Genomic DNA, 25,440 nt, shown 5'->3' with positions numbered 1-25,440 from the left:
TATCAGAAGTATTTTCAGTGTATTTCCCCTACTGTTTGTTTGCAACACAGGAATAGAAAATTTCCTTTAAGTTCCTAAAAGTATTTAACGTGTTACTGATGACTTGGGAATAAACTCTGAAATAGCAAAAAACCTCTCAATTCATATTAGAAATAAACTCTGCCATCTCTGTTTCAGAACATTTGTCATCAACTCTTCCTACTTAGTTTTTATTTTTACTACGAGATTTGATCTCCCTGTGTAAGCCTTTTCCATGACATTGTTTTCCATCTACTGTCCTTCATATTTTGATTTACCATTGTTTCATACAGACACCACATCATTTAACACGCAACTATGGTAAACCATGGTTGACAAACAGCAAAACGTCAACTCCTTCTAAGCCAGCAGAATCCTCAGACTATCAAGGGTCATCTGGAGAGGTACAGTAAGGATAGAGATTCTAGTCTAATCATCTTCCTTCACTAAAACTTTAACTTCACTAACAACCACTAGAGTTTCAGTGCTTCAGTGCTGCAACATCCCTTACATATTAATGCGTTGACTTTATTTTAGGCCTTTGCAACTTATTCATTCATTGCCTTTTTTTTCCCCAAGACTTCTTTTTATATTCTGTTTGTTACTTTTCAAAAATTGAAAACTCAATTAATTTTCATCTCCTATGAAAAGCCACTAAATAAAGAGATAATCAATCTTTGTAAACAAGATTGCACAAAATACTCATGGTGATACAGAAATTTTCCCAACAGCTGAAAGTGTGGTCTAAGGGGGTAATGACCAGTCATTGCTCTAATGAGAAAGCTATTTGATGACTTACAGGAAATGAGCTTGGGTCTTTTTTCCAGACTATGGCTTAAATAAAAGCTGCCAGTATAGCAACTAAGGTTGTGCTGGTAATTGAGCTGAATGGCCAAAAATTTGAATGGGCTTAGAGCCAAAGTGTCTTCTCTAATGTCACTGCGGGCAGAGAAAAGGTTGCAGCTGGAGCAGCTGCAAACTGACTTTTTACTTGTAGGTGTTACTCTTGCCCTAGTTTGGATAGAGGGCTCAGTGTGGAGAAGCTTAAACTGCCATCCCCGTTTTTGTATCTGCTTTTCACAAGTCTGCACTTTCATGTCTATTGCTGTTCATTTGATACCTTCCAGCGCTAAATTTACATGACCTCTGTGTGGCTTTGCTCAAAGATGCATAAAGAACTTTTCACTCCCTCCTTGTGCAAATGGGTGCATTTTTTGTGCACACTGCAAGCATATGTATGTATACATTACTTCAAGCACGCAATGCAAGGCTGTTGCTTTGGATGATTAGCAACAGCACAAAATAAAATCAGTTGTCTGTTTCTAATCTACTGTATTTTCATCTCTTAGCTGATAAATAATTGTAAGATTAATTGATGGTACTTAACAGATACAAGAAATATGCATGATGTGAAAGCAAATGGCATTGATTTCAAATGGGGGCACTGTATTTCTCATCTGCTGTTACAACTGTCAGTAGTTTAACCGAGTTTCTTTTATGTAAAACACCATGAATTAAGATTATAAATGAAATGATTGGGATTGGGGGTAGAGAATTTCTGAGACATTCTGCTGCATTTTCTGCCCAAGAGCAGTCAAGTATTGTACGTGTAGACTGGCAATGGGTGTAGGGCAAAAATGAAGAACAAGTTTGATCTCTTTTTGTCTTGTCCTGGTTATTCTATCCCAAGGCCTTCACCAAAGTGCAGCAGCTTTGTCAGGGTGATGAAGAGATTTCCCTTTCTGTTAATCATCCCAAGCAGTTTCTGTAGAGGTTTCTAAGGTGTGGCTAGCTGGACAATCTTAGCCTGCTAACTATTTGTACTTGGCTTTAAAGAGAGTTAATATTGTGACCATCCCTGTCAGATCAAGCAGATTGTCTGCTCTGTAGCATCAGTATGCTCTTTCTTTCAGCTGTGCCAGAAGTGGTCCTGGCTGGCGGAGGGCCAGAAGCTGCAGCCAGGCAGCCCCTGCTGGGCCCCTGCTCAGGGCTTAGCTTCCAGCAGCTCCCAGCTCACTCTGTGGACTGTGGTTTTCAATACCCAATTCTACCCCACCATTGTATGGATCAAAGGCATGGAACACTGGTCCTGGGGGTCTGGGCCACTTCAAGGGCCATATTCATCAATGAAGTATTTCTTCTTTTGGGATAATTACTTAATATTTTTCAGTTGACTAAATTAATGGGAACATTGTGGTTTTCTTCTTATTTGCATAGAACTCCTATCTAGTATGCGATGTGTGTTTTGTGATTTGAGAAATGGGGATTTCATTCTTGTGGCACTGAAAGAAATCTTCCTGTTTGGGGCTGATAATAAATCAAAGCTTGTTTTATTTCAGAAATGAGAAAGGCAGGTAAAGCTATGGAGCAGAGATGTTTCAGGCAATGTTTTGACAGCAAGGACTTTTTGAATTAGTTGTGTGTTTTTCTTCTGCACTGTGGCAAAAGATTTTGAAATTAGGTAGTTATGTTTTATATATACTACCAGGTATTTATAAAATTGAAACAAATGCACTACAGCAACAATTAGAATGGTGGAAGGTCAAGCTATACAGACGTAAATTTTCAGCTGCTTCATTAACTGAAGTCATGTACCATCAACTAATCCTATGTTTTTAACTAATGGTAAGAAAGTAGCACTTTTCTTTTTATATGTGCACTGAAGTACACACAATGGCTTAGATTTTAATGTCAAGTAGCCTATTAAACTGTTTCTTGATTTACTTTTAGACTATTTCAAAAACTAACTACTAAAAGAATGTTCAGAGCTTCACTTCATTAAAAATGTCCATACTGAGTCAAACCAGTATTTCAGATTCACAGTGAATGTTGCTAAGATAATCATGTTCCAAGCTATGTAACACCTATTACTTGGCCACATCTCCAGTAGCAAAAACAGAGAATATTTGTTTGTTTGTTCTTTTTTCAATAGGGAACACCTATTCAAGGAAGTAAACTCAGACTGCCAGGATATCTATCAGGGAAGGGTTTCCACTCTGGAGAAGACAGTGGCATCCTGTCCACAGCAGCTACCAGAGTCAGAGCTCAGTTTGCAGGTGAGTTTCCTAACTTCAAAGCTTGATGTACACCTTGCTTTATTTGGCTACCTGGATACCCGTGAGTCAGCTTTGAAATGTGAGGAAGATTAGTTGGAAGAGTGGGAAGAAGTAATTATCTTATTGTTTCCACATTATCATTGCCAAGGTTGCACATAATCAGGGTAATGGTCTTTTATTCACATGGTTGAACAGCAATTATGTTATATTCAGTGCCAGATGTGCAAATTCATGACAGAAATTCTTGGTGATGCTATCTCCAATATCTCTGCCTAAAGAATTAAGAAAGAAGCATTTGCTTAAGAATAAAGAGTTTACTTCACTTTCACATTTGAAAATAACTTCAGTGTCCAAGTGATGTTCAACTGTGATGGAGCAAAGGGGTCATTTAATCATGACTTGTCTGTTTTCATTGCAAGAAGAGCTGCAGGGAGCAGCTGTAGATGACCTTGTTAATGGAATATCCTCTAGAGATTTTAAAAACAGTGTATAAAAAACAGAAAGTGTGAAGCTGTGCTCTTCCAGGATCTTTAGAGCAGGGTTGGCTGGGTGTTGAGAGCAGGAGATAGCTGTACTACATTTCCTGCATGTCTTGAGCTCTATGGAGCTTACCGAACAGTACTGGAAAATCCTGCTCAAACAGACCATATCTTTTAAGTTAGAGGTGATATGGAAAAATGAGCCAGCTGAGATTTCAGCTTGTTATTCTTTGCCCTTTCAGGGAATCAGATTTGTCGAGATCAAAAAAGATTCAATAAGTAATTGGAAAATTATGAAAACCCACATTAATGTTTTTCTGTTTAAGATTCTTTGTTGTGGTTTTTTTCTTCATGGCACATTGTCTGGACAAGCTTTCACTTTAGAAGGCTTGCAGAGAGCTCATTTACTAAGTCTGTCTTTTTGGGAGAATGTACAGTCTTCCCTTGTTTATTTGCAGCTTTCAATATTGTGGTTTTGATTTGGAAAACAAAAAGACGGTGGGGTAGAAGTATACATTTGAAAAATGAGGTTGTCATCTGCATGTCTTATTCATGTGTTCATAGAATCATAGAAGGGCCTGGACTGAAAAGAACCACAATGATCTAGTTTGAACCCCCTGCTACCTGCAGGGTCACCAACCCCCAGACCAGGCTGCCCTAAGCCACATCCAGCCTGGCATTGAATGCCTCCAGGGATGGGGCGTCCACAGCCTCATTGGGCAACCTGTTCCAGTGCATCACCACCTCTGTGTGAAAAACTTCCTCCTAATATCTAACCTAAACCTCCCCTGTCTTAGTTTGAAACCATTCCTCCTTGTCTTATCACTATCAACCCATGTTGATTCATCAATCTTCAGTTCTTGGAGATGCCAGATACTTAAATGTTCCAGTTCATAGTTGAGAAAATGGTTAAGAAAGAAAGGATCTAGCTGTTCATAATCAATAGATAATACATGCCTAGAAGAGTTGGCAGGATGATTTTCTTTAACTGGATGTGCCAACGATAAATTTCCTACGTCTCAGCATTCTATTGCATTTTCCCTTCTTTTTAGTGAAAGACAGCATTGTTTGTGCTGTTGTGTTAGTATAAGGGCAACTTTGATTATCGTCTGGCTTATCTGGCAGAAGTCTGAAATCTACTTTGTGCTGTGAGAAATTTTTGGGATTGCCAAAGACTTAGCAGAGACTTGCACACCTTTTGCATCTGTACCTCTAATGCTGCTGGGTACCTTTTCTTTCTAGAAACCAGGAGAACTCCAAGCAGACCTGGGAGCCGAGCGGGAAGCAAGGCTGGCAGCAGGTCGAGTAGCCGCAGAGGCAGCGATGCATCTGACTTTGATATTTCAGAAATCCAGTCTGTATGCTCAGATATGTCAGAGACTGTCCCAGCTACAAGCAGACCGACACCCCGAGCAGGTTCTCGGCCAGGATCAGCCAAGCCTTCTAAAATTCCAACTCCCCAGAGAAGGCCGATAGCCAGCAAATTGGACAGGTCCTTGAAGAGATAATATGATTAGCTTCATAAGGGTTTTTTTTTCCTTTTGCGTTAAGTATTTAAGTTCGTAAGATGTAAAATATTCTGTAGAAATCGTTGTGAAATATCGCAAGAGGTGGATTTTTAATTCTGCAGATGGCCTTATTTGTGTATTTGTCTTCTTATTTTATGTGTATAATTTTTGTCAGATTTGTTTTTGTTTATGCCATATCCTGTGAGGAGGGGAGAAGAGTTTTAATGTAAACTAACAGTTGTACACAGTAATGTGTAGAAAGTACACTAAAAAGTAATTACCAAATGTACAGTGTACTGAATGTACAGTAAATCTCTGGAGCCTGAAGAAAATAGACCTATCACTATGTCATTAGTTAACAGTAAAGGATACCTCAAGATTTTTCTTTAAAAAAAGAAAAAAAAAAGAATACTAAAAAGCCAAAAGACACAATTGTGCATTTTGAGCTAATGAAACAAACACTAAAGGACGTGTGTCAAAGCTACCGAGGAATACAGCCCCACAGTCACAGTACCCTTATTTATACAGCATCTCTCAGAGAACTCACACAGTTAAGCACTTGCCAGTGATATGATACTCCAATACCTTGCAGCGTTTCTGTGCCATTGCTTTCGGTGAGGCCAGACACATTCTGGATATCGGAACTATTATTCTATAAGAATATCAATATAAAGTGCATTCATGTAAATGTGAGGTTTTCTTTTGCTTGAGTGGATGGTAGCACTGTATTATTATTGAACTCATTTTGTATCAAAGCAATTTTGCTTGCAGAAGGCTCTGAAATAAACATGTCCCTTAACTTTATTTCTACAGTATTTCTTATTTCACAGAAAGATCAATTTCTGCATTACATTTTAGGGCACATGTTATTTCAAATGATAATTACCATAGGAACATAGACTTTAATGTAATTTCCAATTAACAGCAATCACATTTGGGTTAGTTGCTCTTTGTGTTTAATAAAACACTAAATTGCACATATCAGATGATATGAAATTATGTATAATTATTGTGTGTTGATAATTATTTTCTCCATGTTAAACTGTGAGATATATATACACCATGTATGAAAGGCTTAAAGAGTAATTCTGTTGCTCTTTTTGTCAATGAAATATTTTTGCGATTCATTCATTTGAGAGAATAATAGTTTATTTTTAATGGAAAAAGGATGCAGTTTGAGATAGGAGTGCTGTACAACAGCTGGGTGGATGCTGTAGTAATGACAGAATCCTTAGAGATTCAAAATGCTCTTTGATAATATCAGAAGGACACACTAAAAGTTCAGCTAGTTTGACAGATCAGACAGTTTAGGTCTGACTGTTTATGTACCAAAAAATGCCATAGCTTTAAGTAGAAGAATGTTAGGAGAAGGCTGGTTTATGATGGGTCTCCTAGTGTTCAGCTGATTACCTATAGGCAATATGACATCTGCATTCTCTGCTAACTAGATTCTCATTAGAAACAAGAGCTTTCTGAAAATACAGAGTTGAATCCCCCAGTCAGTTCATGAGGAACAGAAAAAATAATTCTCAAAAGAAGATTCAATCAATCAAAATCCTCTTGTGTCAGGATTTCCTCCGGTGTGCGCGGAGAGGCTACGAGTGTTTGTGGAAAACAGGCAGGAAATTCCACCAGGGAGCAAAAAGGAAAAGTGCAGTGGATGAGATCTTGAGTGAGAAAGCAGATGGTGGAATTAGGGGAAAGAAAAATACATAGCCTGGGGCAGGCCCTAGTGAAAGGCCATGTGGCCTCTATTGCACAGCGAGCAGCGCTGATGACACATCTTACTGCAGCAGGCCTGGAAGGAGCACACGCATTTGCTGAATCACTCAGTAAAGTGGTAACAGACCCAAGACTGTTGCAGTTCAAGAAGCATTTTAACCATGCTCTCAGATGTAGTATTTGAATTTTGGGTGGTCCTGTATGGATCCAGGAGCTGGACTCAATGGTCCTTATGGGTGCTTTCCAACTCGGGATATTCTGTCACTCCATGAGCTCTGGTCTTCATGGAGTAGTGTTGGTGTATGCCTGAAGCACTCTGAATTTATTCTCTGGTCTTAGCTTTACACATATTCATAACGTTTAATGAAATACGCTACTTATATGTGCATATTGCTACGTTGTGACCTTACAGAAATATTAAAGCTGTGTCCAGATTCTGAGAAATCCAGTGTAGACTGAAGAACCCAGTGACTAACCTGGTTTCTGTAACTTGTTGGCTACTGCAGAGCTGTGGAGGCTGGGGCTGGCAAAATGGAGAAGCTAACTGAAGGGTTTCTGAGAATCGTTCCATTTTGGAAACCTGTCTGATAATAGATTAAAAGGGATTGAGAATTCTCCTGTTAAAAGTCCAAATTTTTCTCAAACTCTAATACCATGTATGATTACCTTAAAAAAAAAAAAAAAAAAAAAAAGTTTGAATGTTTTAGATTGATGTAAGAATTCCCAAAATGAAGACATTTTCCAAAATGAAGAAAATAAGCACTGAACCTTCTGCATTTCTATGACACAAAAACAAGCCTTCAGAATCCAATGGGAAAGACATATTGTGGGCTTTGCAGTGATAAGGGCTCTGCATCCCAAGTAGACAGAGCAGTTCACTGTGCCAGAAGTGTGGCTTCTATTGCAAGTGATGATTCGTCTTAGATTAGGTACGCATGTCTTCATAGAATCATTGAGTGGCTTGGGTTGGAAGGGACCTCAAGGATCATCAAGTCCAACCCCCTGCCATGGCAGGGCTGATAACCGCTAGATCAGTATTAGATCAGGCTGCCCAGGGCCCCATCCAGCCTGGCCTTGAGCACTTCCAAGAACGGGGCATCCGCAGCCTCTCTGGACAACCTGTTCCAGCACTTTACCACTCTCTTAGTGAAGAACTTCCCCCTGACATTCTAGGAAATACGCTTAATTGTTAGGAGTAAAGAGTGTAGAAATGAGGATTAGCTGACTGCTGTCCTGGTGGCCAAAGACTTACCAAGAAGAAAATGAAATTATTGAAGTCTCAGTGAGTCAGAGATGCCACCTACCAGCAGAATCTAAGGGATGTGAAACCACATTAAGAGATAAACAACTTGTTTTTTGTTGAACTCACTTTATAAAGAAATCTGTGCTATTCTGTTTCATTTTCCTGTAATTCAAAAACATTTTTTCTATGTTCCCAGCATAAATGAGAGGAAGGGTCTATAGAAGCCCTATAACCAAGTCCACACTGTTGTCACGTGTGTTTTTACCTAATTGCAGCAGATGCATTTCCTTCCCTGTTATTATTTTCCAACAGAAATTGAACACAAATTCACCCAGTCTGCTGTACGAACAACGCTTTAGCATGGTCTAGATTCTTGTATCTGTAAGTTCTGAGCTTTTTCAGCGCAGCAAAGAAACAGTGGCAATAGGGAGGAAGGAAGTATTGAAAAGCTAGTGACTGTGAGAACCGGTTCAGTGTCTGAGGCGTATTTAGCACTGGGAAAAGCTGGTTCAGTTCTTAGCTCCCTTTTCTCTCATTTAATTTGTTATGCACTGCTGTTTTTCATGTCTTCACATGTCTCTAAGATGTTAAAAAATCTACAGATGAAACCTGCAAGTAAAAATAATGCAGGTAGAAGAGCAAGTCATGCCTTATAGTCTACAGCTTTCTCAATGTAGTTTATACTATAAACCTCTTAGTTACATGCTAATGTAATAGATGACAGTAATTGAGGCTTTGCCTGCAGCACATCGCTTTACAAAAGCGTAGAGATGAGGGTATCTGTGATCTTAAATTTAAAAAATGAATGCATTTCTTAAGCTGGTGCAAGTAGCTATGCCATACCATACTCAGCAGCAGCAGTATTTGAACCAGGAGCTGCTTCTACCAACATCTACCCTGTCAAGCAGGAAGACTGTCTGCAATCAATTGCTTGCACCAATAGCTCACATTTATGAGAGGGACCATAGTGCTCATCTATGTTGAATATAGCACATGATGAGAGGACACACTGCTGAACGCTCTCTATACTGCTCTTTAAATAACCACAAGAATGGAAAACAAGCATTTTGAGAACATCTGTTGGGTCTGCCTCATTGCAGCACAGCTGCCCTAACAGCTCCCAGGTGTTCCCAGTTCTTAGGCTGTATGTTAGCACCTGATCTCATTCCAGGTAAAGGTGTTTAGCTTGATGTTTGCTCTTATTGTGGGCTAAAAGGCATTAGGTTGAATGAAATTTTGAAGAACAAAGGAAAGGTGCTTTCCTAATGAAAATTATCCTCTCTACTGAATTTGAATAAGCTGTTTGCAGATACAGGTGGGAGGGGTGGTTGGCCTGTTTGCTTGATTTTTTTTTCTTAGTGATAGTGTTCTTTGAAGGCATTGGGAGGTTAAATGCAGATGGATTACTGATCTGTAGGGGAAAAAAAAGTTATCTTTGTTGAAAAGAGGAATATTGCAGAGGAAAAGCAGCTTTTCAGAAAACTGGATGAGGTACCAGTTTAAATTACGTGCAACCTGTATGAAAATGCCTCGTAGCTGATCCCAGGGTGAAATTTTTTTTATGTAGACGCAAGTCCTTCTGTTAAGACTTGTTCTGAAACTTGGCTGCTGCAAATGAAGTTTTATCTGACCTGAAGCTAGAAGAGTCTTGGGGCACATACTTCCACAATTAAGTAGGTTCTTCTGAACTGAAATTGTTTAAATAGTCTGAATTGTAGCTTGTGGTGCTAAGCTGTGCTTTTGTATTTGAAGGCTGAAGGGAAGAATGATGGAGGTAAATTGTGTAATCTAACTGGCATCCTGGATGAGTAAGTACAAGCAAGTTAATAGATGTGTTCTTAATGTTGGGATGACTGAATATGAGTAAGAACCTCAGACCATAAATCAGGCCCTGTCAACATCAACGCTGTATTTTCTTCCTCTGGGAAGAGGCAACCAGAGTGGTGATAGCTGTCTCCTGGCAGGAAGCACTGACTTGGAGGAGTTGTTGTTTGTTTTTTTTTTTATTTTCAAAGAGGTCATTATATGTTTACAGCATTTAGAAAAGTATCTAACATCTTTCTCTCTTCGTCCTCTCCCCCCCCATCACCTTTTCTTGGGGCTTGATCGTGGCATTTCGAAATCATCTTTTTATTGGCAGAATGACAGTTATCTAGGGACTTGTGGAAGTTTGTGCTGTCTGGGTTATTTTAAAAAGCAGTGAATTCATATGATAAAGCAATATTCTTGTATTTAAAAGTCTATGATCCAAGTTTAAGATGGGAAACAAGTATGTTCAAAATGAGGAGGGAAAAAATATAAGCTGGTATGTATGTAGAGAACTCATTAGCTGGCTGGAAGAGCTTCAAACTTGAATTGGTGGAAATGTTATCAGTTAAATAAACAGAACAAGATAGCACTACCAGCAGTAGGTACTATTCACCCAAGCCTCCTGCAGGAGGGTGAAGCAGCTGTGCTGCTGTTTGTAGCCTTCCTTTCAGATAGACTTGTTCTGAGAGGATTGGACAGTGCTGAACAGAATGCCAGCTCTTTTCTTAAAAGGCACTGGTTAGGTCTAGGAAACGGCTGATCAGTCTGGGCTTGGAAAAAGTGGTGAAAGTAATAATAAATGATGTACTAATGGAAACCTGAAGAAATATGCTGTAGAGGAATTGATTTAGTTTCTAGAGAGAAAGCATGCCTTATAAACTGCCTGGAAAGCTCCTGAAAGGATCAGTCGGCGTCCATGGACATTGAGATAGACCACATGGCTTTCTGAAGACTTCAACAAGGCTGCTCACCACAAGCTGTTGAAGTAAGCACTTACAGGATCGGAAGTAAGGTCTTAATGAGGGTAAATAGCATGTTAAAAGCTAAGGAAAGCAGTGTTGAAGAAAGTGGTTTTAATGGTGCTAAAGGAAGAAAGAGGTCTGCAGTGGAGCCCCTGACAGATTTTAACATAAAGCTACGGGCGCTGGCTTTGAGGCTCCCGCAGCGCCTTGTTGGAAGGGTGCTCTGGAAAAAGCATCACTACACTGCTGTGATTCATCTTGCCTCCCGGGAGGTGTGCATTGCTTTCTGCTGACTGCACGGGGCCCATGGTGACTAGCTCAGCCCCAGCCAACTAGCTTTTAGTAGAGTGAATCCCGCCCCAAATTAATGGGTTTATTTCTATCCAAGTGTAAAGGGGGGGGATTTTCAGCACCAAAGCTTTGAAATCATTGTGGCTTTTATCACTTACATACCCTTTTGGCATACTAAGTATGTTTTAGGTATATGCAAATCATGGAACATCGCATAATCCAGCACCATTCCTGGTCACATTTAGGGGAATCATGTAAGAGGGGAAGAGAATCCAGTTCTTTCATTTCTGTCAAATGCTTTGGGAACTTTTGGACGATTCTTCTATCTTTCAGCATCAAAATCAGGTATGAACCAAAATGTTCCCTGCAGCACTGCTGCCCATCTTACATGCAATCTCATTTTCTTTGGATTCTCTGATAACTTCTTTCTGAGAGCTGTTAGAGGTCTGTGTGTATCAGTGTAAGTGAACACATCTTTCATGGGACACTGGCAGGCCACGCATGTCCTTGAGACCCAAACTGCTTACACCCGTAAGTCATTGAACAGAATAGCACAGTGGTGTGTTTCTCTTCCAGAGAAGATAATGCAACAGGATTTTCCCCAAAGACATGACATTACTTCAGTGCATTTTATTTTCTTTGTTTGCATCTTAAATAAGCTCAGTTTAGCATGGTTATTTGTAAACTGTTCTCTTTTCTAGAAGGAAGAAAAATACAAATAATTAACCAAGTGTTAAGTTCTGGGTGCAGAAAGTGTTTGCTGAACACTGTGTCTTTGAATTGTTTTCAGTTGGAGATGAAACCAGAATAAGGTTTGAACTTAAGGGCAAAACACACGTATTCATTTTAAGGCAGATTTAATTTATTCTGTTAAAATATGAAGAGATGCAGTGAATTACAAATTAATTAGTCAAGTCTAATGCCTTTTTTCAGGAGAAAGGCGAAATGCTAGCAGTGAGTGCTGTTTCCACTCGTTGTGCTGCTGCTTTTTCCTCACAGAGTACGTTTGCAAATACCTGCTCTAGTTGTTTTGAACTGCACAGCAACCCTGTCGCATTTCCTGTTAAAATGAGCAAACTGAACTTTGCAGCCTGTGTGCATCGCTCTGTAACAGCAGCCCGAGTGATGCTTTCCTTGGCCAGATGGCGACAAGGGTGTGTGAGCCACGGCTCCTGAACTCAGGCTGAACCTCACAAGCAGGATGATGCTGCTATGGGCCCTGCGTGGGCTGGCGACACAGCTGTCTCTGGCCTCGGGGCCTGGCCGTGTATGGAGCAATGGCCTGTCGGGAGGAGATTGCTTGTTATTGCTGCCAAGCACTGGGGAAGGTCATTGGCTTGGCTGCAGCATCGTCAAGCTGAAAAGTTGCCTGATGTGGTCGCCTATTCAGCACAGGCTTTTCTGTGCGATTTCTTTTTTACAGTATTCTTTACCTCTTATATACTGCCTTTACCTGCTGTTTGGTAGTGGGGTCTGGGGCTGTGAAATCATGAGGAAATAATCTTTAGCTTGTTTTCCACCTCTTTATTTAGTTATTTATTTTTTCCCTGCTAACGAGGTCTTAAGTCTTTCCAGATTTTAGGGGAGGGGATGGGTCTTCATGATGCGAAGGAATTTTAACATAACTCTCACCAATGGAAAAGCTCTTAATAAGTGGTGAAAACTTTGGCCCCTGTGTGAGCATTCAGTCCTTGGTACCCTTAAAACTTTCCACACGAGAGCTTTCCAGTCATCTGCGTATAGCTCTCCAAAAATATTGCTGTGATCTCATCCAGTAAAATAACCCTGGTCAGTGCTGGCCCAAATGCTCAGTTAGGATGTATCAGCTGCAGGGCCATAGGGCTATGGCCAGCATACACTCTACCGAATGAAGGAGTAATGCCATTAAGTCAACATAGGCAGAAACTTTGTCCTCTATGTGGTAGAGGGTGATGAAATGTGTTGAGTTGGTGGCTCTGCAAGGCAGTGTGTGTGGCAGGCAGCAGCTTGTGGGCCCAATGTCATGGGGGCAAGGCTTTTGAGATAGCTAGGCATTTTTACCCCCAGCAATGAGAAGTCCTATTTTTCTACATCCAGGCCATACTGGCTCTGGGAAGGTCCTGTGCATGTTGGACCGTTCATTTTCTATCACCAAGCACCTCAGAACTGACATTTTCTTTCAGTTAACTGCTGTATCATGAAGTTATGTATCATGAAGCAATCTATAGAGTAATTTATAAATCTGCAAGTGAATAGCTACTTAATTAGTTAGGAATAGTCATCAGTAGCAACACAGCCTACTAGCTGCTCTTGTGTTTCCTCTTTGGCAGAAACCTGAGTAGCTTCTCTGCAACCCCAAATTTTTCTGAAAAAGTGGGGAAGTTGGGAATTTGAGAAACTTGATCTTGTTTTCTGAAGTTGTACAATGTAACTGTGTAACAGCATCCTCAGCTCTGAGCTTCACCAGAAGTGAAAGTAGGACAATCCAATCACCTTTAGCCCTGTGGTTTGGTGGAGATAGACGAGGATTTATGCTACTCCACAAGATATAGAATATCCCAAGTTGAAGGGTTCTCACAAGGGTTGTGGCATCCAGATCCTGGCTTCACACAGGACTATCCAAAATTCAATCCCTGTGTTTGAGAGCATTGTGCAAATGCTCTTTGAACTCCAGCAGCTCTGGGATGTGCCCACTGCTCTGGGCAGCCTGTTCCATATCCACTGCCCTGTGGTGCAGAACCAAGATTTTCAATCAAAATGGCAATAGTTAAGGAATCTTTTTCTTGTCTTGGATATATGATGTGCTCTATATAGGAGTGTCTTTTTATTTTATGTTACTTTATACATAGCTAGTCAGTCTTTGGCCCTCATTACTATTTTTTCTGTTATTAAACCCTAGGGTGTAAAACATAGTCTCCAAATCTACATAAATAAAGACAAATATTTTCAGCTGAGTGGAGTGATCAAATTGTGTTGAGGGAGTTTGAATCTAGGCACAGTGATGTCATTCAACTGCTGTTTGATTTTTTTTTTTTTTTTTTTTTAAGGAAAAAATGGAAAAGAATATGTAATTGTGCCATAATTATATGGGGTATACGTGTTGAAACCCTGAAAATATTTAGAAGCACCTGTTGGATAGGCAAAATTTTAGGCAGCTACACACCATTGATTTGGTGAGTTCTGTTCTGGGGGCTGTTGGTGGCTTTTTCAGGTTAAGTGCATCTGCATGTATTTGCCAGACTGAGGTCATTTGCAGTCCAGCACATGGCTGTGCTTATTGTTTGGAAGGTAGAGTTAGAGATAAAATCAGTTGGATTAAAATCTGAGAGAACACATAATTTTGTTGTGATATTAGCTTATAAGGAAACATTTTTGCCATAAATTGTACCGTATAAATTTCTATTTGTAGTCCCAGATTGGAGCACCAGCTGTGTCTATCACTGGAATGATCTAGTTAACAATGCGTGTCGGAGAAAATTATAGCATAATTTATTCATATTTCTTAGAATAGCAGAAATAAGGCAGAAATCCATGTGAGTGTAGACAAAGATGTTGTCCTATTCTATTGCCTATCCAAAGATGCAAAGAGAAAATCCTGTTGTGATGGATGATAAAGGAAAAGCATATTAAAGTGTAAGTTCCGATCCAAGTCAGAAAAAAGCATGCAGTTCAGGTAGAAATAGCTGATAGAACCTGCCAGTCAGTTTATGAGCAGCTAGAAATGTAGCACAATGCAGTTTTCCTACTCTGAGCTTTTGGGTGTGTGGGGAATGAACTTAAGATTGATTTAGTCAAGCCTGGAGAAAGATGGCTAAAAATCAAGATCCCTTTATATTTCTTATGTCAGTGTTTAGCTGTGCTTTCTGTCAAGGCTTTTCTTTAATCTTTCAGTGGGAGACGTTGGCCAGAAGAAAACAAGGAGTCTAAGATTTATGTCGTATCTTGCAATAGCTATGCCTTGGCTCGCAACAAAGCAGAAAATGAACAGTGCTTCTTCAAGCTGATACAACATTGAGAGAGCCCTTACTCACTAAGACATTGCAGAATGGTATGAAGAAGCTAGTGTTTCAAGTTGAGTGATATCAGGGCATTTTGTGAGCTTTTGTGTTTTTTGATGCAGATCTTGAAAGCACCACTAAAAAGCACTTGTGTTGGCGATCATTCTGTAGTTAAAATAAATGTCAAATTACTGGAAATCTGAAAAATATGGTACGTGGAAGTTTCCTGGCTGGTCTTGGTTTGCCTCGGAAATGCTTTGGTAATGCTGTGCTTTCAACAAATGTTAATATAACAAAGCACATTCTGTGTGCAGCACTTCTGGTGGTGACTCTTCTCCCAAATCTCCAATGGTTAGAAAGTCTAGAACTCCTTATTGTCTCCTCTGGTGAAGTGGTTACGGCCCTTTGCCAGCACTGTTCCCCTCTTGCCAAATAGAAGGCTGTATCTGCAGTGGTGACTAGCTGAGCTGGCAAAAATAGAAATGGCATTTCTTGCTCATAAGGGGCAGTTTGACTTGGACTTGGACTTGGTGGTTCTGAGTGGAAAAAAAACTGCAGTGTTTACTCCTGCTCCTTGTGCTGAGTGAAACCAAGAAGTGAAATTCAATGTGAGAATATAGGAGTCAATACATGTGAGAGCTGAAAAATCCCAGATAAATGTAGATCTAACTAAGCTTCAATGGTCTGCCTCAGGGTAACTTTTCCTGTTCATACATATCTCTTCCTAACACATCACAAAGTTCAACTTGAGAATGGAATTTAAAATATACTGAAAAACTTATTTTTGTGGTCTGCTGAAGCCAACTAGTAGTTCTTACCTTAGAAAAAGGTAAGTATTCTGTGATTTCCAAATTTTCATTTTACATTAGAGAAACCATATTATCTCAGTTTTGCTTGGAGTATGGTATAAAATTGAATTGAAAAAGCTGAGAGAAATGTAGCTATCTGAATGATGCAACCGAAAGAGAAAGTAGATAACCTCTGAGCATTTGCTAAAGTTAGCATGTACCGAAACAGTCTGCCAGGTAGAATTGTTTGATTCTCATGGGCAGTGTCCTGCATATGTGCTTGTGATCACTGGAGCATTGCTGGTCCCTTATTTTCGGGGCTGTGGAGTGCTGGTCTGCTTTTACCATTTTATAACCTTGATAGATAGCTTAAGAGCAGAAAGAAGGGAAGTAGAAATCTGCTGGATTTGCAGATAAGAAATGGAGAAGCAGATTAAGTAATTTTCCTGGGAATATTCAGGAAAAATGCTGGCAGATCAGGAAACTGGTTTGGTGCACAAATCCTCATTCCTCTGAAAGGAACATTGCTCCCTTTCCAATACACTGTCACTTGATATGTCTGTTTAGGAACCTAAATGTAACACTCCTTGTCTGAAAAGACATCCTTAGTTACCTGGAAAGTTAAATTAGTTTTCAAAAATAGTTAAAAGAATTCAGTGTTTGCTTGTAGAAGATTATCTGATAAAGAAACCACTAAATGTGGTAGGTATGAGTGTGGGAGTCAAACAGTAACACTGCACTGTGCCCATCAAGTGTTTCTGCTAGGGAACGTGGCTAGAAGGGAGTATAAACATGAATATGAATTTATCATTCAGTTTAGGACTCTGGAATGTTTCTATTTTAATAGTGTTCTAATAAAATCAAAACACTGAATCTTTCCCAGCAAAGTTATAAATAGAATGTAGGCACTCTCCTCGTTACACAGAAAGATGGACTGCAAAATGAGATTATTCACAAAATGGAAAAAAATCCACTAAAAAATGCAGACATTTTACTTGTATCTCTGTGTTGCCACATTTCTGGGTGATAAGCAGCTGTCATTTCTCCTTCATTTTCCCGTGTAATTGTTTTATTCTCATGACTGAGTATGGAACAATGCAACATAAAGACAAATGGCCTTTTTGTACAGTGGCCCCAGAATGCTGCTGATGGCTGAGCTGATGGTGAACCCAGTGACAAGGGGTCATCTTAAGATCCAGGTGGCCTCAGTGTCTTTGTGGCCACGCAAACCATCCAAACAGAGTCTACTAAGAAGGTACACTGAAAGATACTTTTTTGGTTCTGGGACTTGCTCTGTACATGATACAAAGCTGAAAGGATTGGCTAGCACACCAAGGGTTATGCTGCTATTCAGAGGGACCTTGACATATTGGAGTAATGGGTTATCAGGAACCACAAAACATTCAATAAAGGGAAGTGCAAAGTCCTACTCTTGGAATGGAATAGCCCCAGTGATCCTTGTGCTCTGCTCAGCACCAGTGTAGTCACATCTGGAATGCTGTGTCCAGACGTGGGCTCCCCAGTATAAGGTACAAGATCTTCCACGTGGGTCAAGGCAACCCTCACTACTAGTACAAGCTAGGAGATGAAAGGATTGAGTGCAGCCCTGCCAAAAACAATCTGGAGTTACTGATGAGCCAACAACGTGCTCTTGCAGCCCAGAAAGCCAACTGTGTCCTGGGCTGCACCAAAAGAAGCATGGCCAGCAGGCTGAAGGAGGTGATCCTGCCCCTCTGCTCTGCACTGGTGAGTCGTTGCCCACAGTACTGCATCCAGATGTGGAGTCTTCAGTACAGGAGTAACATGGGCCTGTTGGAGCGTATCCAGAGGAGGGCCACAAAAATGATCCAAGGGATGGAACAGCGCTCCTATGAGGACAGGCTGAGAGAGCTGGGGCTGTTCAGCCTAGTAAAGGCTCCAGGGAGAACTTATAATCAATGCTTATAATTATCTAATGGGCAGCAGTCAAGTGGATGGAGCCAGGCTCTTTTCTGTGGTGCCCAGTGAGAGGAAAAGGGGCAGTGAGCACAAACTGGGGCATAGGAAGTTCCCTACAAACACACAAAAAAAATCCTTACTTCGAGGGTGACAGCACAAAGCAAACTGCTGAAAAAGGCTAAGGAGTCTCCTGACGATGTTTAAGACCCATCTGGATGCTTTGGTGTGTAACCTACTGTCAGCAGCCTGCTTTAGCAGAGGCTACATAACATGTTCCTCAGAAGGCCCCTCCAGCCCCTATGATTTTTGTAAGCTAGGAGCATCAGCTACAGTTATGGCTCCCAAAGAGCTGTTACTGCTTCTAGACAAGTCTTAGAACTATAAAAGAGAAAGACAAAGAAACGAAATATTTTGCTGAAGGCCATCTGCAAGTGATATCTTCCTCACTGCTTGCACAGTGCCCTATTCACAGCACCATTTCCCCCCCCCCCCCCCCCCAAAGGATGCTCTGGAATTTGTTTCAAGGCCCTTATGGGTAACAAATGAGATATGAATGCACAAATCTCACTTGTTATAAACATACTAGTGCAAACTGTATTTCTGAACCAAGTTTGCCCTCGATTCAGCACTTTGTGGAAACAGAGGTACATTCATTCTCTGAGAATTTCTTCAACAATCTATTCACAACCACTCGTGGGAAGCGCCACATCGCCAAGCATGTGTGAGAGAAAACCACTCTAATTGAGTGCATGAGTAACTGGCTGCCAGACTGTGACTAGCCTGTATGCAAGCCCGCAGTTGGGCACATCTGCTGGGAGCAAGGAGCCATTACTGGGCCATCTGATCCTCTTCCTCTTTGTGAGCTGCCCAGTAGGCAAGGTACTGAAGAATGAAGACAAATCCCCTGCCTGCTATTTCAAGGTAGCAGTGTAAAGTGCAGTTTGCTCCATGCAGTATAGATCGTTCATTCTGCTATAGCATCTCCTAAATACATCTTTTATCTGTGTATATACAGAGCTGTACATAGTTGTAGGTACTCAATATAATGGAGGGTTTTAAACTTGCAAAAGGAAGTTGTTAAGCATTGAGATGTAAGGATAATTTGGGGCACAACACTACCGTGAAAGGCAAGCGATATGTTTGGGGTTTTATGTAGAGCTTGTTTGACTCTTTTTCTCCCTAAGTACCAACATACTCTTTCGTTTGAATTTTCTTGGGAATGGGCTTTTCCGCTCGGGCAAAATTAAACTTCAGCTCCAGCTTACTGCTGTTGGAAGTTATGCTGTTTGATAATACATAATCATGACTTTTGCTCCTTAGATGGGGAGGAATTCGCAAGTCACCATATACTTTTAGATGTAGACTTCTATTTCACTTGGTATCTTTGCTTGCTTGCTATAAAAGCATCTATCATTTTCTGTTCTACTATTAAAAGCTGATCTAGTCATGCTTTTCTAGGAAACAAAACAAAACAAAAAAGCAAGTGACGGATTATGACTAATAAAACAAGGCAGCCATAAAGCATATGAAACAGGATGATCAAAGGCATCGGGGTACCGCAGGATGCACTTACATAGTTCATTTAAAATGTCCAAATCATCCTCACAAGATTTGATAAACATCGATTTTGCTGGTAGAGGGCAGAAGATAAAAAAGCAGCCCCCCTCCTCTTTTTCTGCAAAATGAAAGGAACTGATGTAATTGTTCTAAATTCAGTACAATGAAGTGCTATCGGACCACTGCCAGCAGTGCATTTCCTGCCAGTGTCTGCTCCTCCAATCAGTTTAATTATGAGCAATTGTTTGGGTTGTGCTGTGAAAAAATATTAGAGAATGGAAAAAAGAACATACTTCAGGTCATTATTTTGTAACTGATTCATGGTTTGGCAGAAACCATTAACTAGATTTTATGCTTTACAACGCTGTAATAGTATCAGCATGGATCAACCTTGCCATATAAGCACATAAGCACAAATCCACCATTTATTTTGACAAGGTTCTAGTTGAAGCATTTGAAAAACGCTGAAATAACATCAGCTATTGGCTAGAATTTTAGGTTAATCTTGTGCCTTCTCTTATCCAAGGGATCTCTAAGCAAGCTATGAAAAAACTGGTGATTGTTAATGCCTCCTATGTTTATCTGTCCTGTCAAATTTTGCTGATGGTTTTTCATGCGCTTGACAAACATCTCATGCCTTGCTGCTACATGCAGAGGCATTTTGTAAACCCTAGATTTGTTCTTGTGGAGGTGCAGAGCAGGGGAAGATGGCTCTGTCCCCAGTGTGCAGGATCGCTCTTCTGCCATGGATTTTTTCCTTTTTCCTGGGATGTCAGAGATTTACCTGTGCTAACTGGATGTTTCAAGAGGTGCGTGTTGGCTTCTGTGCCCCTCAGCCTGGCTGGAGCAGTTTGAACACAGAATAGACAGCGTGTTTACTCAGGCAGTGGATCTGTGCTGAATAGCTCTAACACAGAACTCCAAATGCCAATTAGTGCTATTGGCAGCCTGGTCAGCAGCCAGGACAGGAGCCTGCTGGGTACAGCATGTGGTGCTGGAGGTGAGGAGGTCTTCATCTTGCTGGGGCTCATGCAGCCATCCTTGGTGTCGTTCCACTACAAGCAGAGGATTTTACATTTCAGGCATTGTCAGATAATATTTATCAGCAAACTGGAAAAGAATCCCTTGGAACACAGAAAACACAGAATTTATAACACCTGTGGCAAGTGTTAGTTTCCATGGGTTCATGCCTAGATCTGATATATGACATGCTGCAACAGCATGCTCCCTCTGGGAATGTAACATAAACTAGCCTGATCTGGATTCCATTCCAGCAGAAAACAAAAGATGCACTTGTTTTCAGATTTGCTAATGCAAAATGTTCTTTTTCTACTCTAATGTGCACACTTGTGTGGTTTCTGATACCAAAATGAATCTTGGATAATGAACACATCTCTCCTTGCGTCAAGTAATATGGGATTGAAGCAAATAAAAAGGGTAAATGCTACAGGTGGCCTTTTACATTTCTGCCATCTTTATTTTAAGGACATTTCTCAGATGTAGTTCAAGCCTGCAAAGTTCAATGGATACAAGCATCCAGCTGTTTGTACAAACACAGGGATCCAGCTGCAAATTATCGAAGGCTGGGGCAGCTCCAATTCCACGGTTATAATGTGAGCAGTGGTGACTCCTGGCAACGAAGCTCTGAATCTAAACAGAGTTCAGAAACAACAGCTACAGTAACTGACGTTCTGCATTTGAATGCCATGTTTAGTAATTTCATGTGTCTGCAGAATCCACTTAGCCTGAAGATGTTGTATGGTAAGTATCTTAAATGCTGAAGTATATACTTTGCTTGACTGAATGGTGTGCCTCTGCTGCTTAAGTGTGGCTGGGAAAGCCATTTTCCATTAGGAAGTCGTGTTTCCTGTGAATATGAGATCCTTTCCTTTTTGTGGAGATGTAACAGACAGAGCAGAAGTACTGGTGACTGCAGGAAACAGACTGGGAGAGCAAAACCAAAGTTTGAAAAGTAAAATCAAAAACACGATGGGAGATGAGGAGACGAGATCATGTATTATGCTGTAGATGTTACCAGAGAAGAGCAGAGAGGAAGAGAGTCCTCAGTCAATTTGATTGAATAAAACCATGAAAAATTGTTTTAATGTAGCTGATGACATAGGTAATGAATAAGGATGGAGGTGGGGTTCATAAAAGGCTTTCCATTACCACTGATGTTTATAAGCTTTGAATTTTGACAACAGTCTAAAAATAGAAGTTTTTATGGTGCCAGATTTATAAGGGATTTATTTTTTCCAGCTGTACCCTCACAGAGTTGCCCAGAAAAGGGTCACTGATTTGAGAGTGTGGTTATCGTCTGCTCTACTGCCCTGTGCTGGCACCTTCTTCTGCGGTACCGCAGGAATGGTAGAAATAAGAACAGAATTTATCCGAGTCTTCAGTAGTCTCTCGCCAGCCTCACAATGCTGCTTAATGCTGCTTGCCGATTGCAGGATTGTTGCCTCATGGTAAACCATATCCCCAGCATCCTCTGCTGTTCAGCATTGAACCTCATCTTTTATTGCAATACCCTCACAAATCTTTGCTTTTGTCTGTATTGAGCTGCCTATTCTTCTACACTACTAATGAATACAATGAAAGTCCCATGTCCCTACAAGAACATAACTTCCACTGCAAAAGCTGTTCTTGTTTTTTATTTCTTTTTATTTATACCTTTTTTCCTGCTCCTTTAAAAGAAAAATATAATCCACAGACATTGCCCCTTTTTCTTTAATGTCAGGCTGGGCTTACTAGAGATCTTGATCAAAGAATGTGTTAAAAGCTCTTTGGAAATCCAAGAGAACTACTTCAAGTACATCAAACTGCCAATAAGGCCAGCAGTTGGTAGAGATGTGACTTCTCAGGCTACACTTCAGGCAGTCACGTGGCAGTGTCTGCTGGCTTTGCTACCTGCAGCAGTCTCTACCAATTTCTCAAGTCCAGAGGTCAAATTTACTATTGGGCTTGCAGCCCCCCTTTGGAGGGTTGTTCAGAGGATTTTAGGATGATAATTTCTGCATGGCAGCCCAGCATACAGCCTAGTGCTCAGCGTGTCATGCAGTGTGCTGCAGGTATCAGCTCATGACTGCTGATGGCGATAGTTTTCCTTTCAAAGAAATCCCAGCACATCTCCCATGTGATTTCTTCTAAAAGCCTGCCCATAAGCATGTTCACCTGCACATTTTCAGAAAGGGTGGTCAGGCACTGGAATGGACTGCCCAGGGAGGTGGTGGAGTCACCGACTCCACACTGGGGGTGTTCAAGGAACGTTTGGATTTTGTGTTGAGGGACATGGCTTAGTGGGAGCTATAGGTAATAGGCGAACGGTTGGACTGGATGATCTTCTAGGTCTTTTCCAACTTTGGTGATTCTATGATTCTATGATTCTATGTAGTTGCTCAAGGATTTGGTTTCACTTGCTCTGTGCAAGGTGTTCTGATCTTCTCCATCAGTGCCATCTGCATGTGCACAGTTCTCATCTGGGGGCTGCATGTGTTTTAGGTTTGCTAGGTGGTCTCCTCAGTCTGGCATTTCCATGTTGGTTGATCTCATCACAGTCATTAGCTCCACCCTGCTGCACTAGAATAAACATTCCTATACTTACACTGTGCTCGAACACAGTGATCAAATGCAGAGTTCTTCATTATTCTGCCTATCTTTAGGATATTATCTCATTTTTCTGAATGTAAGTGTTGCTCAAATTCATGATGCTTTACAGATCCACTATAGCGTATCCATTAATTTAAGTTTCCCACAAAGTTTTAGAGAGCTTTAATTTCCTCATAAGAATCCTTAGTTTCACCTGATTTTCAGGGGTTTAAAATAGAAAAAAGTCTCTTGGGATGTGTTTCTCTCCCTCTTTCTCCATGTCTTTTTTCTTGCAGCATCCTTCATGCGGTCACTCAGTCAGTGACCTCTCCTACCCAAGCTGGTTACAACGGGCCCATGACCACATCATACAACATAGTACAGCAGCTACTCATACAGGCATCTGTAGGAAGGTCATTTCCACCCAGACCACTTACCTAAACTTAGCAAGATTTAAACTGCAGAGGGACATCCCAAAGCACTTTTGCTCTCCTCAAGCAGGTAATGGACCTGAACAGGCCTGTGTCAGTTGCCTCATGCTTGCCCACCTGCTGATACTGCAGCAGCTGATGTAAGGGGTGGCTGCAGTGGGTGTCAGGGACGTCTTCTGCTGGCTACAGAGGGAAGCAGAGCAGCCCTGTGACTGTGCCTGGTCGGTGTGCATGGCTCAAAAGGAAGATTAATTGACTAGAGCTGATAGCATTAAGCTACATCTGAGACCCATTCTAGTATCTCCGTGCAGCCTGCTGGACTTACAATATGAAATTAAAAACTTGTCTGTTTTCATATCCTCCTGCTGTCACTGCCCAACAGCAGATGCTTTGGCTAATAATATTTATATCCAGACTATTTTGCTGAGTTAGTTGGTGTTGCTCAAATTACAGTCTACTGTGTGGTACATATGTTAAACTTAAGTTCTATGAGAAAAAAATAGACCCCTATGCAATACATTACACAACAGAGAGTATAAAAGACCCTCTGGTTACTGCTATAACATAAATGATTTCAACCTGCCAGTCTATTCATTGCTAATCATCTATTTTCATTCTTTTTCCAAAAGAACATAGAGCCCACATGGATCTCTCAATCACCTCTCACCTCAAGTTGTCAAATGGAATGTGAATGCTGCAAGACAGATCAGCTTCTCTTTGTGTACACTTTTTAGTGCTTTATAATCTTCTGGTTTTATAGTATTGTTTTGTTGGTCAGGCTACTTTACTCTGCAAATCTATGCATAAAGACAAAAACTTCTTAGGTCTCTCAAAAGTTCTTATCAGAAAAAAATAAGTATTACTACATAAATAGTAAAAATCCAGTTCATTCTTTTTCTAATTATAGGACAATTTTCCACAAGCTAAGCAATGGAAATACTTGACTGGAAAAATCTTATTTTGCTTTTGGGGGTTATTGGCATATGATTCAAATTCAGCTTCTGCCTTTTAGTTCATTTTTCTGATTTTCCTCATGAGATGGATTCTCCTGTTGTTTGCCCTCCTGTCTAGATGAATATGGAAAAAAATGTGAAGATAGAAAGTTTTATGGGATCACTAACAAACTGTATTTCTTATCAGGACTTTTCTTCACAAAAGTAGGTTTGATTCATTTGTTATTGTTGCTTTATCTGTTTTTCTAGTTCATGCTTTTTTCTCTGTATCTTCTTACAATGTTCTGCTGTGGTTTCTATTTGAACTGGAGAAGCTCCAGCCTTACAAAAATGTCATGCTACTGCTTTTAGATGCTAAGTGCAAATGTAAGGCCTCTGTGCATGGTCAGGGGCTGGGCCAGGTGTCATGCTCTGTCCCTTGGGCCTCCCATGGTTTCTAAGATGAGCTAGGTCAGAAGCTGAAATCCCTCAGGGAGAAGGAATGGGCTCTGATCCTGGACCTAGAAAAGAAATGGTGTAAAATGTCTGGAGTTCAACAACAGCATCAATTTCTGGGACATATGCTACATAAACCAGTTGAAGGAGACCAACTACAGCATGGACCAGAACTTGCTGGTGGTCACCATGGACCTGCTAGCCATTTACATGAGATACTGGGGATCCTTTCCATCTGGAAGAGAAAGAGCTTGGGTCTGTTCTACTTCATACAGAGAAAGACACCTCCTGTGAGGAGATGACCAGCAAGTTCTATCTGGGCCTGTACCCACGATGAAGCTTTGCGAAAGCCAAAATGAGAGATGAAGGCTGTGGCAATGGGATCTTAGGGAAAGAAAATTTCTACTGTACAGATTTTGATGGCTGATTATTAATCATTGGCCACTGCAAACACTAGAACGACAGTAACTGTTGAATTCAGCTCTGTGCTCAATAGATGATCTAATTCTGCAATATTTCTACATTAATGCTGCTGCCATCTGTAATGATTTTACATAAGGAGTGATTTCCCACCATAGGTGTCACAGATACACTGCTGAACATTGTTTAGGAACTGATTACTGATAAAAACAAGATGGAGTAGTGGGAATGAGAAAGGATATGGTTCTTATGACCTTGAAGCTTT

General features: G+C 40.7%; 1 protein-coding gene and 1 long non-coding RNA gene across 22 annotated transcripts in view; both read left to right on the top strand.

Annotated features, from left to right (window-relative positions):
• DST (dystonin) overlaps positions 1-5,865 on the top strand; it is a 293,579-nt gene extending 287,714 nt beyond the window's left edge. For 18 of the 21 annotated variants that reach the window (XM_052694767.1, XM_052694838.1, XM_052694728.1 and 15 more), the window contains 3 exons: positions 312-422; positions 2,951-3,074; positions 4,796-5,865. In XM_052694767.1, the coding sequence (XP_052550727.1) occupies positions 312-422; positions 2,951-3,074; positions 4,796-5,061 (501 nt within the window). In that variant the 3' untranslated portion in view covers positions 5,062-5,865. The remainder of the gene's footprint in view (positions 1-311; positions 423-2,950; positions 3,075-4,795) is intronic. The other 3 variants (XM_052694860.1, XM_052694849.1, XM_052694797.1) reach the window with 1 other exon arrangement.
• Positions 5,866-7,460: 1,595 nt separating this feature from the next.
• Positions 7,461-15,246, top strand: LOC128086369 (uncharacterized). Its single transcript, XR_008209350.1, has 3 exons — positions 7,461-9,517; positions 9,594-9,699; positions 9,779-15,246. It is a non-coding gene; the product is annotated as an uncharacterized LOC128086369 (long non-coding RNA).
• Positions 15,247-25,440: the final 10,194 nt, after the last annotated feature.

The sequence above is a fragment of the Tympanuchus pallidicinctus genome, unplaced genomic scaffold (assembly GCF_026119805.1).
Source record: "Tympanuchus pallidicinctus isolate F22 unplaced genomic scaffold, pur_lepc_1.0 scaffold1, whole genome shotgun sequence".
In the NCBI taxonomy this organism is placed as follows: domain Eukaryota; kingdom Metazoa; phylum Chordata; class Aves; order Galliformes; family Phasianidae; genus Tympanuchus; species Tympanuchus pallidicinctus.
Note: the sequence above shows the minus strand (reverse complement) of the source record. Positions and strands in the feature narration are given on the sequence as shown.